The sequence below is a fragment of the Ciona intestinalis genome, chromosome 10 (genome assembly GCF_000224145.3).
Source record: "Ciona intestinalis chromosome 10, KH, whole genome shotgun sequence".
Lineage (NCBI taxonomy): Eukaryota > Metazoa > Chordata > Ascidiacea > Phlebobranchia > Cionidae > Ciona > Ciona intestinalis.
This window is the reverse complement of record NC_020175.2, coordinates 2427636-2440080: the sequence shown is the minus strand read 5'-3', so window position 1 is coordinate 2440080 and position 12445 is coordinate 2427636. Positions and strand designations below refer to the sequence as shown.

The following is a 12445-nucleotide window of genomic DNA, read 5'->3' as shown; positions in this document are numbered from 1 at the left end:
TATGATTTTTTTACTTCATTTAAAAAGTGCTTTTTTTGTTTCAGGCCAAGCAGGAACAAAAACGCACAGAAATCGATCGCAGGTTGGAAAAAGTTGCAGCAACTGAGCGCAAACAAGCTGCTGCTGAGAGAAGGGAGCTTTACACTGAACGTAGAACGCAGCAGAAGAGAATTGATTTGCTCGAACAGAAGATAGAGTTGGCAGGAGAGGTGAGTTATTTTACCTGTTAAAGTTGGATGGTTTTCAGACTTTCAGTGAGACAAATGCTGCCTTTTAATTGAATGAATGTAACTTGCTTTATCTTGCGTGGCTGGAAAACGATAATTGTTATAACACGAGTGTTCTGTTTCATCTCGTGCCAGCTTATGAGTTACCACATATATAACTTTGTGTGTATTTATTTTATTTTATATTTATTGTATTGCTGATAATTTAGACAACCTATTAGTGACCACTGGGTTGGAGAATATTCCTTAAAAAGTACTATTTGAAAATTTGTTCTTAGTGAGAAGTTTTAGCAGGTCTGCAAAACTTAATAACCCCAGTGCTTCTCTATTCCTGTGTTCCAGTGTTCCACTTCTTAAAAACGAGCCACTATGACCACTAGTTTACATTTTACAGTTTATTTAACTGTAAACTAATGCTCACAAAATGTTGGGTGAAGTACAACACAAAAAATAAAATAATATAACATAAAAAGTTTAGTCACCAAAACTTTAAAAGTTTATGCTCATGCTCAATGCAAACAAGTTTAAATAAAACCGGGTTAAAGCATAGTAGAATTCAAAGTCATTTGAACCATGCATTGTTTACATTTCAGCAAGAAATATGGGAGAAATATTGGATGCAGAAGTCAAAGTTTGTAATGACCAAAGCTTCCCCTCCAATCTTCTTTATGCCAAAAGATACCGGCACTGGCCGTATTTTAAGAGCAATCAAGGAAACACAGAAGATTATTGAAGGTAAAAAGACTTCTAACTTTATAGTTTTTTAACTTTGTAGGTTATACCCTCTGGATGATACCTACCAAGCTCGTACCCTGTTTTTGCTTAGGAAAGTATGTTTAGTCTAGTTGTAGCTCATAGAAGAGTTTGTCACCTTTTCCCTTCCTTAAATTGGATCCCTTGTTTTATAAATAATTTGAACCACTTTTGGTAAAAGTATCATAATATCATTCATTTTTTTTTAGTGTTTTTTGTTTGTTGAATAATAACTTTTCTATAATTAAATTTTGTTAAATAATAACTTGTTAGACAAGCAGTGTAAAAAGAATAGTTTTTAGTTGTATCTGCAATACATTATGTACTGAAAAAGAACAGTTGGTTTTAGTGATTTTAAACTAATTTTGTTTGCAGAAAAAATAGAAGCAAGTAGAACTTCATTGCAAAGTTCCTTGACTGCCATTGATGCGGAAATTAAAGCTTTAGATGCGCGCAAAGATGCTCCGGAAGAGGATGCTCCCAGTGAGTCCGTGGGTAAGGTGAAGCAGGAGGAGGGTAATGAGGTGGAAGATGAGGGGGTAGACGATCTTAATGAGGAGCCTAACGTTGATATTAACATTGGGGGGGAGGAGAGTGAAAAAGAGGGGAGCATGTCGGAGGGGGAGGACCAAAATAAGGTTGGGGTAAGCAGGGATCATGGTAAGTTGGGGAGGAATGAAGAGATGGGGTCCATGGGTGATGTAGAAATGGGGGGTGAGGGGGTTGATAAAAATGAAGGGCTGAATGAGGGGCCTGTTGTGGGTGAGGGTCCGGAACAAACAGAGGATGTAGGCGGAGCATCAGAAGATGTGGATCAAACAGTGGATGATAAATCGAATCACGGTGCAAGTGAGAAAGTTAAATCTGTGGGAAGTGTGGAGCAAAATGATGCACATCAAGAAGAGAAAATGGTGGAAGAAACTCAGCCTGATGATAACGGAAAAGCTTATGATGATATAGATGTTAAAGAGGGGGGAGAGATAAAAGTAGAGAGATTGGAGGAGAATGAAATGGAGGTGGGGGAAGAAGCTCCTAAGCATGAGGAAGCTGCTGAAGATAAAGAAGCTCCTGAAAATGAAACTCCTGATGATGAAACTGTTGCTGATAAAACTGGGGGGACGGTAGAAGCATCAGACGTGCAAGAAATGGAGGTTCCAAAGGTTATTGAGCACAAAAATGAACAAAAATTGAAGGAGAATGAAAAGGAAGAAGAAAGTGAAGAAGAGGAAGGTCCGACTATTGTTCCTCCAACATCACGGAAAGTAAAATCGGATGAAACTAAATCTCCAAGCAAGAGTTCTTCTTCCAGAAGAGTGTCGAACAAGGATGATGATAAATCAAGAACTTCCAATAGATCCAGGGAGCGTTCTCGTCGAGATTCAAGAAATCAAAGTCCTGGTCGTAGAAGGACCTCCACAACTCAGAGACGAAGAAGAAGTTCGACACCAAAGAGGCGAAGATCCTCACGAAGTCCTAGGAGATCAAGGAAAAGTCCTCCAAGGCCTTCAAGATCTAGTAACCGAAGAGCAGATTCTGGTCTTCGTCGAAGAAGAAACACACGATCTAGCTCTTCCAGCAGCTCATCTTCATCAGACGATAATGCACGCAAGAGAAGTAGAGGAAGACGATCCTCACCTCCAAGGAGGACAAACAGAAGAAGATCACCATCTTCATCCAGCAGTAGTAGCAGCGACTCTTCACGTGATAACTCTCCGAGAAAATCTCATAGAGATGCTCCACGAAGTCAGCGTGACACCCATAGTTCAAAATACAATAGCCAGAGATAATTTTGAACAGAAAACACCAACCAACATCTTAATGCAGGCAATCTTTTACTTTATGTACAGAACCTGGTGCATGCGCATTGATTTTAAAATCTTGAAAAACTTTCTCACATTTCTTCCACGCAAATCTCGTAAGGCGTTAATAATTATGCTCACAACTTTAAAAGTGAAGTAATTTTATTTGTTCTGTATATGAAAGTCGTATTAATAAAGTTAAACCTGTAACAGCTGAGTAGAAGAGGTACTGGCATTATTCTTTATAGAGGTGATTTATGTTGCCCCCGTGGTGGACATTTAGGTCAAAGGCGTAACAATATGGGTGATTTGGGTGACATTGCACCCCAACTTTTGAAAACAAAGTAATAGTTTTAGGTCTAAACCTGCTTTTGCTATGCTGTGAGGTGTCTATGGAAACAAGCAAAGCCATGGTACAGTATTTAACACATTAATCAAAGAAGTTCCCTATGTTTTACAACTAGGAGTGTAACTACAGCAATGTCACCATCAATTTTGGCCAAATTTTTAAAATTGTGTTGCCTGTGATTAAGGTGGCATCTTGACACTGGTGTCCCATGTCATATTGCATATCATTTATGGTTGCTTTTTGCTAACACTTGCGAGTATAGTCTGAATGCTTTGTAATTTTTTTTTTTCGTTGAGAGTTTTACTACTAAATCAGACAAACATTAATAGCAATCGCCGGCTGGGAACAAATATTAAGTATAAAAAGAATCACACATTAAAATGTATGCAGCATTGTGGTTGTTCTATTTATTTCTTGTTCTAACATGCATGAATAAAACATATACATAAAAGATAAAACAATTTCAATAAAAAATTGTAAAATGAGAATTCATTGCAATAATGTGGAGGACTACACTCTGATGTAAAAATAAAATTTAAACAATAATTCAGTAAACTTGATCTTTTATAACATGATTTAAAACAATTATTTTGTAACTTTTTAGAATACATAAAATATATACTGACATATGCTTAAATTGCACTAAGTATAAAAGGACTAGGTAAAATAATGCTAACATTTTAAGGGGATAAAACTATAAAACGGTTAGCTAGGGTATGTTCTAAATTATAGGGGCAAAAATAATTTTCCCAATTTTTCTTTGGATCTTTTTCTATTAAATTTGCATTACTATTTAAAAGTAATTGTAGTGGCCAAAGCCTGCTTTTTAATGATTTTCCTTGCTTTACGTAAACATAAGTATGACTCAAAGCATTTTCAAGCAAGTGTGGTAGAATTGCTGATCCCTTGTTAAGTTTATGTAAAACATTTTCACCAATCTCTAACTTTTCAGAGATATCAGTTGGAATGAAATCTGTGTTTCGAATAACAAAACCTGAAAGCAATTGAATAGTGTAATGCAAGCTTTGGATGTAACTTGTAAGAAAACATCTATTTTTTATGGAATTTTTTAACATTAGTTTTAAAAAATAACATTTTATTTAATATGAACCCCTAGTGCTACAGCCAGGAGGTTTTCGCCGCAAAGTGGTTAGCGCACCGACCTGTAACCCAGATGTAATGGGTTCAAGGCTCGCTACTGCTACCATTGTGGGCGAATATATCCTTGGACAAGACACTTAACAGCAATTGCTCTAACCCAGTGGTCACTAATGGGTTGTCCAAATTATCAACCATACGTTTACCAACCACGCGAAGATAAAGTAAATAACATACATACATACAAGTATGCCTTTAACAAAATTTTGTTTCCGAGCTGTGTGGAAGCCTAATTTTTTCCACTTCCATGCAATATAGTAAACTGTACATAATAGAACCTACTCATTACAGTTACCTGTCACTAATGCCCAATGAGCACTATGTCCCTTATTCAAACATGGTGAAAAATTCCTGTCACTATCATATGCAAGCAAGACTGGCAACCCACTTAATATTGTCTCAAGCAGTAACTTGTGTTTTGATTTAAGGTTTGAATCTATCACAGTTGCTTTGCAATTAAATAGAGATGTTGCAAGTATGCACAGATCGTATGCTGAAATATAAAAAAATCTTATATATCGTGGGAAAGACATGAAGACGGGACATTTTTAGCACATAGCCACATAATATCCAAATATCCTGACAAGTTTTGAACAATTAACAACGGAAGTCGTAAGTATTCGTTTTTTCCCATTCTTTGTATGCTCTTTGTTTACTACTAAATGGAACGAGAAAATAGAGTCGAAAGATATCGCATCTTCCCCACGCTACTGTATATATAGTTTAAGAAATCCTATATAGCCCAGTCTAGTTTTTAAATGTTGTAGTTAAAGTATAAATTTAGTGGCAAGACATCACTTTAAAAATCTCTCTTAGATTTTCATTTGAACTTTAGAACTTGCCATATACATTTCAAAAAAACATGTATCTAGGATAAGGTATTGTATATAATTTGCTGGTACATTTACATTATGGAAGTACAGAGTTTCAAGTACCTGAAAAAATTTCACCATGTTTGGTTATTCCCATATCGACTGCATGGTCAAGAATTTGGTTGGTTGAAAATACAGGCATGGTAGAATCAGATCTCCTCAGCAGTTCGGCAGCCATTTCAAGACCCACTAAGCCACATCTGTTGGTAAAATTAGGCTTGTTAAATACATTATTTCACACATTAAAAATAATAATAACTTTATTGGTCTCTTCGATTACGAAGATTTACAAATATTTATAGCGACAAAACAACGGTAGTTAAAACACACTTACAGTTTAAAACATATTTACATTTAATTAAAGGAAAATAAGCGTTGTCGCTGCACCTAGCAGACAATGAGTCATTTATGTTTAATTTTAAGTTAAACTTCTAATAGAAACAAAAGTAAAAATATACGACTTTATAACAATTTCAATGATATAGCAAAAGAAAAAAATGTTTAAGGTTGTTTGTTTTAATTTTTAAATTTTTTTGTTTTGATTATTTTTAAACAATGTTTTGTTTTTTTGGTAAAATAAAAGGCAAATAAGTTGGCCTGCGTCTATAAACTTTGACAATAATGCAAAATATTTATTTTTCTCTAATAGGAATAGCAAAGTTTACCAATAATACTCACACTGGATTGTGAAGGCCTTGCAGAACTGATGTCACATGATTGTTGTATAAAAACCAATGAACGGGTCTGTACGATGCTGGATTGTTCTTCCTGGTGTGATATATAGTTATATTATTATGTTTATAGAGCGTGGTCATTTATGTAACTTAACATTGTTAGGGAAAATACATACTCCAATATCCTACTTTGACATAAAGTAACATACATGGTAACTCGTAAGCTGGCACGAAGTGTTAAACTCGTGTGATTACGACTGTCGTTTTCTGGCCACGTGAGGATAAAGTAAGTTACATTCATTCATTTTGGGAAAATCAAATTTAAAGTGTGATTTTCTTTATACACTGTGGGTATTTGCTTCAAAACACGAGTAGGTCCAATTGTCCCCAAATATATTCTTATACTTTGACTTTAAATAGCTTAAATTATAGTTTGCATTCTATACAAAAACATACCACGATTTGATCTCGGTTAACAGTCTTTGAAAAAGATTGATTTCTTCTTCTTCCGAGGCAGCCAAGGACGTAGGTACAGGACCAGGTTTAATGGCAGAAAGATATGATAACCCATCACTCATAACTCGAACCGGTTAAAAAATGTACTTTCTTTTTTATTTTGCATTTCACACTAACAGACGACACACCCCGAAGCCTGGATAACGCAACTATTGTTTTCAATGCAGGGCGCATAATGATACCCAGTATGCACATCATAGTTAATAATAATGCACACAGCGCACGGTCGACTCGGGCCCAGCCGTGTTTGCAAAATTTACAATAGTTTGTGTAAAAATAGTTATACGCTCCGTAAATAGTAAAAGGAACTCATTAAGTTTTTTAGTACAAAGCTTTACGCAGGCAAACGCGCTAAACACTATACACACGGCGCCGGACTTCTGTTAGCTAACGCCTGGATTCACATGGGTGAAAGACGAGCTGTCTGGTTGAAACTGTCTTTAGAATCCTAATGAAGCGTTACATGAGTGGACAACTATAGTCGCCAAGCAGTTCGCTTGAACACTGTCTGTACTGAAGTAATGGGGATAGCTGAAACTAATCAAGCAGAGATAGATCTCGTCGATAGGTTAAAAAAGCTGTGTGATGCAAGCGGTAAAGAATTTGATCCAACCAAATCAGCTCCTATATTTCACGAGCTTGCCAAGATTTATCAAAACAAAAGTGACCATAAAAAGTTAAATGCTATTCGTAGCGCGGCTTTATTTAATGCCGCTATTGTAAGAAATATCCGGGACAAACAAATCAGGCATGACCTTCAAGCTTTTTGTTCAGACCTTTTAGTCAAGGCAGACGCTGTAAAACGTAACGGTGATTTGGTTTCTCTGGCTGCTACGTTAAAACACGGGTTGTTTGACTTTCGAAAGGTTATTGGCGAAAGTTTTAACTGATACTCCAAGTAATTCCGTGTGGTGTAGCAAATGGTGCTCTATGTACGATTTGGAAAAAGAGACAATTATGAGTATTCAAAAGCTTCAAGATGAAGTTACGAGAAGGTACACTGAGCTAATGAAGTTCGTTTCTGAAACATGCATTGAAATTATGGGAACACCGCCGTGTAAATATGCTGTAGTTGGAATGGGTTCCTTGGCACGCTCTGAAATCACTCCATATTCAGATTTCGAGCATATCATTCCTTTTGGATAACGAATACGCCCAAATAAAAGATAAACGATTGAGCCTTAGATACTTTAAATGGTTTTCAACTGTATTTCACGTCATTTTGCTCAATCTTGGAGAAACTATGATTCCTACAGTTGCAATTCCAACCTTAAATGGTGGCCTCGGTTTTCGGTTTTATTGATACGTATACACCCGAATGGCGTTTCGTTTGATGGTCTACTTTCCCTTTGAATGCAAGTTTCCACTCGGAAGACAACCCACAGAAAAATAGAACGTGGAAAACTAGTCTTATTAAAACCAGCTTGGCGAAATGGTTCTATATTTAAGCACAGAGAACGAACTAAAGGAAGGATATCACCTTGGCGGATATAATATCCAAGAACTGCTTCGTAGCTGGAGAACAAAGTATTTATGATGAATACCAAGAAAAGTCTGGTTTATGTATAAAAGAAAACGACAAAGCAACAGACTTTACTGCACTAAGGATACAAATCAAAAATGATTTACAGAATTTAAATATTGTATCTCAGTATTTGAATGTTTTTCAAGGGTTTCAAAATCTCCATATCAAGCGAGTGCTTTATCGAAGTGTGACCATATTTGTTGCCGCCCTTGGCCGGTTGTATTCCCTGAAAGAATCTTCTAGCTTTAAAATAATTAATAAATTAGAAGAGCTTAGAGTTTGTAGCAAAGAAGTGGCTCACGAACTGAGATTTGCTGTGGCAGTGGCTTGTACGGTGAGAGGAAAGTACTACAAATCAAAGGAACGACACTGTGATATATTCATGGAAGGTTCGAAGAAGAAAGACATTATAGATGGTTTAATTAACATTGTTGGAAAACAAAGCTTTCTTTCTCTTGTTAAAATAACCTATAGCTTACAAAACTTCGTCCAAAATTTATTTGAAAACGAGAGACACTTCAATGAACACAGGTTGCAGAATATATACTGGGAACAAATGATAGGAATGAATGATGGTTTATTCGAAATGGGCTTGAATGAAATTTAAATATTAAATACTTTTACTTGTGCATTTGGTATGCCCCTTAAATCGACTGAAAGGATTATTTCGCTCATAGGTTTTTAATCATTTTCATGACATGTTACCAATTATAAAATATTGTGTAGGCTACCCATTCTCCAATCCAACAAATCGTTCCAGCATTTTCCTGTAAATATTTGATACGTATGCTCGCTACCTATACGAAAGAAACAATAAATGTTTTTTTTTTATAAAAAAATTATTGACATTTCAATAGATTGTAGTAGAATAGGGTGAGGTAAGTTGGGAAATGGGGAAAATGAGACAGTTTTTAAATAGGACAGTTTTTAAACTTTTTATGTGTACGCCTCAAAATGGTACAGTATAATTTGACAGTATTCTTACGGTCCAACAGAGTCCGTGACAAAGCGGTACTGTTGTTAAGTTAAGTCGAACACAACAATGTTTGAAACGAGTAAAAAAGAGCCTGTTTATTTTGACTGGTTGTTAGCTACAAGTTGCAATAAATACTACCAATGTTAAATGTTTTTAGTTTAGATGAATTATTGAATGTAAATTGCTTTATCTTCGCTTGACTGTAAAAACTATGGAAGTGGGGCAAGACAAATAATGTATAAACTTGATTTGTCCAGTATTATTTCGTGTTGTTTACATATATTCTTAATAAAATCATGTATTAATGAAAATTAACAAGGTTCTTTTAGTGTGATGTAATATATTTCTTTGAAGTTTTATAAATTAATAATGGTATGATGGTAAAAAGTCATTTTACAATTCAACACACCTTCCCAAAGCACAGATGAGAGAGGCCACTCGTTTTACTGTGCCCAAAGTTGTATAATTCGTATACACAATTTTATTAATAATTTACGTGCCTGTTCATTCTAGTTTCGCTCTCTTTTTTCAGTTTAGGGAATTTTCCTATATAATAAACAAATTATTTGGCGGGAACAAAAATAGTTTTTTTCGTGTAGTTTGTTGGTTGTTGTATACTGTATACGATTAATAAATTAGAGAGTATGTCTTCGGGTGGGTAAAATTTTTAACTAAAAGGTATTTATATCTGTTCACAGTCGTTTTAGTAAGTTACGCTTTTCGGAATTTATACGACTACATTACAGTAAAATCAGGTCTCGTTTATCTAAAATGTCGTTGGATTTAGTTAAACATACTGGTGGTTGCCACTGTGGTGCTGTGAGGTTCGAAGTCATGGAAACTTCTATCATCTATGCGATCGATTGCAAGTGAGTCTAGTATAGCAATGTTGTTGAATCACATTATAGGTATTATTACTGCCGGTGAGTGGTGACCAGTGAAAAAAAATTTGGTCTTAAAATGTTCCTTGCGTCTCCCTGATACCAGCTGTATAATTTATTTTAAAAAAACTAAGGCGTTCGTGTCAAAAATTAACTTTGAAAATGCGCAAAAACATGCTTTGTCACCAAAATTCTTCATAAAATTTTAAATTTAATAATTACCGCCCCTAGCGGAAATTGTGTACCTACTTCTTCGCATAGTCCCAAGTATTATATTTCTCGTCCCATTTGGTAGTAAACAAAGAACATTTAAATAATTATAAAATTGTATCCTCACGACTCCTATGAACTGTTGTTAATTGTTTAAAACACAATCGGGATATTTAGATATTATGTGCTAAAAGTGTCTCATCTTTCCCCACTCTACTTACCTACTATATGCATAAAATCTAACAAATGCTTAGATTTGTCCGCTGCTGCAAGAGGGACGTTTTATACGCTGTTCGTTGTCCAGGGCCGCTAATAAAATAAGTTTGGTTATCACTGCGCTATAAGTAACGGAATATGTTTATGTTTATTTATCATTCGGGACTGTTTTAATTTTTAGTAAATCAGTGGGCACTAATTTAATAGACCGAAAATACTTGGCAACAAAACTGCAGTTGAACCAACTTGAATGGTACTCCGAAGTAACAGAATGGAATATGCTGTATAGTTATTTATTAGTCTGCACTGTTTTAATTTTTACATCATATTCCAGCTGCAGTATTTGCTACATGAAAAGCAACGCTCACTTCATTGTTCCTTCCTCAAGCTTCAAACTTTTAAAAGGAAGTGAAAATCTTACTACATATACATTCAACACACACCAAGCGAAGCACACATTTTGCAAGATTTGTGGAGTGCAAAGCTTTTATACACCAAGATCTAACACAGATGGTTACGGTAATTTTAAAGTGGACTACTTGTTAATAATAAATTTAAAGAAAAATAACTGGTACATGTACCAGTGGTGTGGCTGGTGTTGAATTATAGGGTACCAAGTATGTAGACAATATTGTGTTTAGGGTCAGTGACTTAGTCACCGTTCATCGTACATGACGTGTACATTGATGTTGCCTATTGTTTTGCCACTGTTCATGCGTGGCAAACTATAGAACAAGGCGGTTATTGCGTCTATTGCCTGCTTTGCGCCTCCATTTTATTGTTTGTGTGCGTTTGTTCTGTGTAAATGTGTTGCTTATGTTTATCTTTAATCGTCTTTACAGACTTCCTAAACATTCGTTAGCATCTTAGTAAATGTAATAAATGTAAATTTATACCGAAATAGGATTTCCCTATCATCTAATATGCAGGCCTACCAAGAGAATTTTGCATGGGTTGCAACAACTTTTAGATTTATTAGAAAGGCAATTTAATATATATACTTGCTTTGACCCCTATCAGTATAATTTTTTTTTAATTTAAGGAATTAACCCACGGTGCATAGACAAAGGAACAATTCAAAAAATTATTTCCGAAAATTTTGACGGAGACAAATGGGAAGCTTCAATGGAAAAAGAGAAATTAAAAGATGCTCCTATTACTGATAGATCAAAATCAAAAAAACTTTAAGTTTTTTTTATAACGTGTGTTAAAATCATAAAATGTCACATCATGTATTATCATATAATTTGTTTTAATACCCTTTTTGCTATATTACTTAATACTTTTACTTTACTGCGATCCAACCGTGTCTAATAACGTTATAATTAATAATTGCTTTGCATTGTTTACTTAATACCACATAAAAAATATATCCAACTCAATTATGAAGTATTCTCAATGGTGTTTTTATACCAACTGATAATTTTTCTATTACTCCTGTTTTAACTATCATTCTTTTAACCAAAATATTTGGTTAAAAGATAATTCTAATTCTAGTTTTAACTTGATTACTCTACTAGAATGTAACTTCCTTTATTTTCCGCTTAATCGAAAATTGACAGTTGTTATAACACAGGTGTTCTGTTTCATACACCTTGCTCCAGCTTATGAGTTACCATGTTTGTTACTTTGTGGTTAATTATTTTTTTAAGGGGATTTTTATGTTTGGCTGATAATTTGGACAACCCATTAATGACCACTGGGTTGTAGCAATTGCCGTTAACTGTCTTGCCCAAGGGCCAACAATGATAGCAGCAGCAAGCCTTGAACCCATTACCCCTGGGTTAAAGGCAAGCACTTGGCAAAAATAGACAGATGAGAACATCATGCAATAACTTATATTTTTCCAGACCCATATTAAAAAAACATGTTATTCCACAATTAATTTTTTTCTCTATTTACTTATATGTAATGTTTTATAAACGCTCATAATTTTGTGTTTATATAATAACTAACTTGTTAATTTAGTCTAAAGTTTTAATTTTTAAATCTCTTTCAACATGATGTACAGAGACCTAGTTGAAATCATGTAAAATATATTTTTGCAATAATAATAATATCTTTTCAATTTTAACAGTGCAATCCTGGTTAGGGAATAGTTGTTTAAATTGTTACAAAACAAATCGATTGTAAATGGCACCAATTCAAATAAAAGAAGTGATTGGAGTGTCATCAGAGGTAAGTAAGAGGATAAATAACTCCACACAGCTGTATAGACAAGGGGTGCAACCTGTAGCTCACAGGCAAAATGTACAGCCCGTGGTTTCAAATGTAATGAATGTAACTTAC

The 12445-nt window shown here is 34.8% G+C and overlaps 3 protein-coding genes and 1 non-coding gene across 4 annotated transcripts in view; 2 read left to right on the top strand and 2 right to left on the bottom strand.

The window, feature by feature from the left end:
• LOC100175896 (pinin) overlaps window positions 1-2996 on the top strand; it is a 5372-nt gene extending 2376 nt beyond the window's left edge. The window contains exons 7-9 of the mRNA XM_002124593.4: window positions 45-209; window positions 821-962; window positions 1356-2996. Of these exons, the coding sequence (XP_002124629.1) occupies window positions 45-209; window positions 821-962; window positions 1356-2767 (1719 nt within the window). The 3' untranslated portion in view covers window positions 2768-2996. The remainder of the gene's footprint in view (window positions 1-44; window positions 210-820; window positions 963-1355) is intronic.
• Window positions 2997-3509: 513 nt separating this feature from the next.
• On the bottom strand, window positions 3510-6499 carry LOC100177468 (UPF0692 protein C19orf54 homolog). The gene is made up of 5 exons (XM_002130077.5): window positions 6289-6499; window positions 5837-5926; window positions 5222-5358; window positions 4582-4779; window positions 3510-4122 (listed from the first exon to the last, which is right to left on the bottom strand). The coding sequence occupies exons 1-5, from the start codon at window positions 6408-6410 to the stop codon at window positions 3809-3811; spliced, it is 861 nt and encodes a 286-aa protein (XP_002130113.1). The 5' UTR covers window positions 6411-6499; the 3' UTR covers window positions 3510-3808.
• On the bottom strand, window positions 4278-4331 carry mir5609 (microRNA 5609). Its single transcript, NR_105077.1, has one exon. It is a non-coding gene; the product is annotated as a microRNA 5609 (primary transcript).
• A 3051-nt stretch (window positions 6500-9550) lies between the features above and the next one.
• LOC100182930 (centromere protein V-like) lies at window positions 9551-11763 on the top strand. The gene is made up of 3 exons (XM_002130029.5): window positions 9551-9718; window positions 10491-10675; window positions 11199-11763. The coding sequence occupies exons 1-3, from the start codon at window positions 9621-9623 to the stop codon at window positions 11342-11344; spliced, it is 429 nt and encodes a 142-aa protein (XP_002130065.1). The 5' UTR covers window positions 9551-9620; the 3' UTR covers window positions 11345-11763.
• Window positions 11764-12445: the final 682 nt, after the last annotated feature.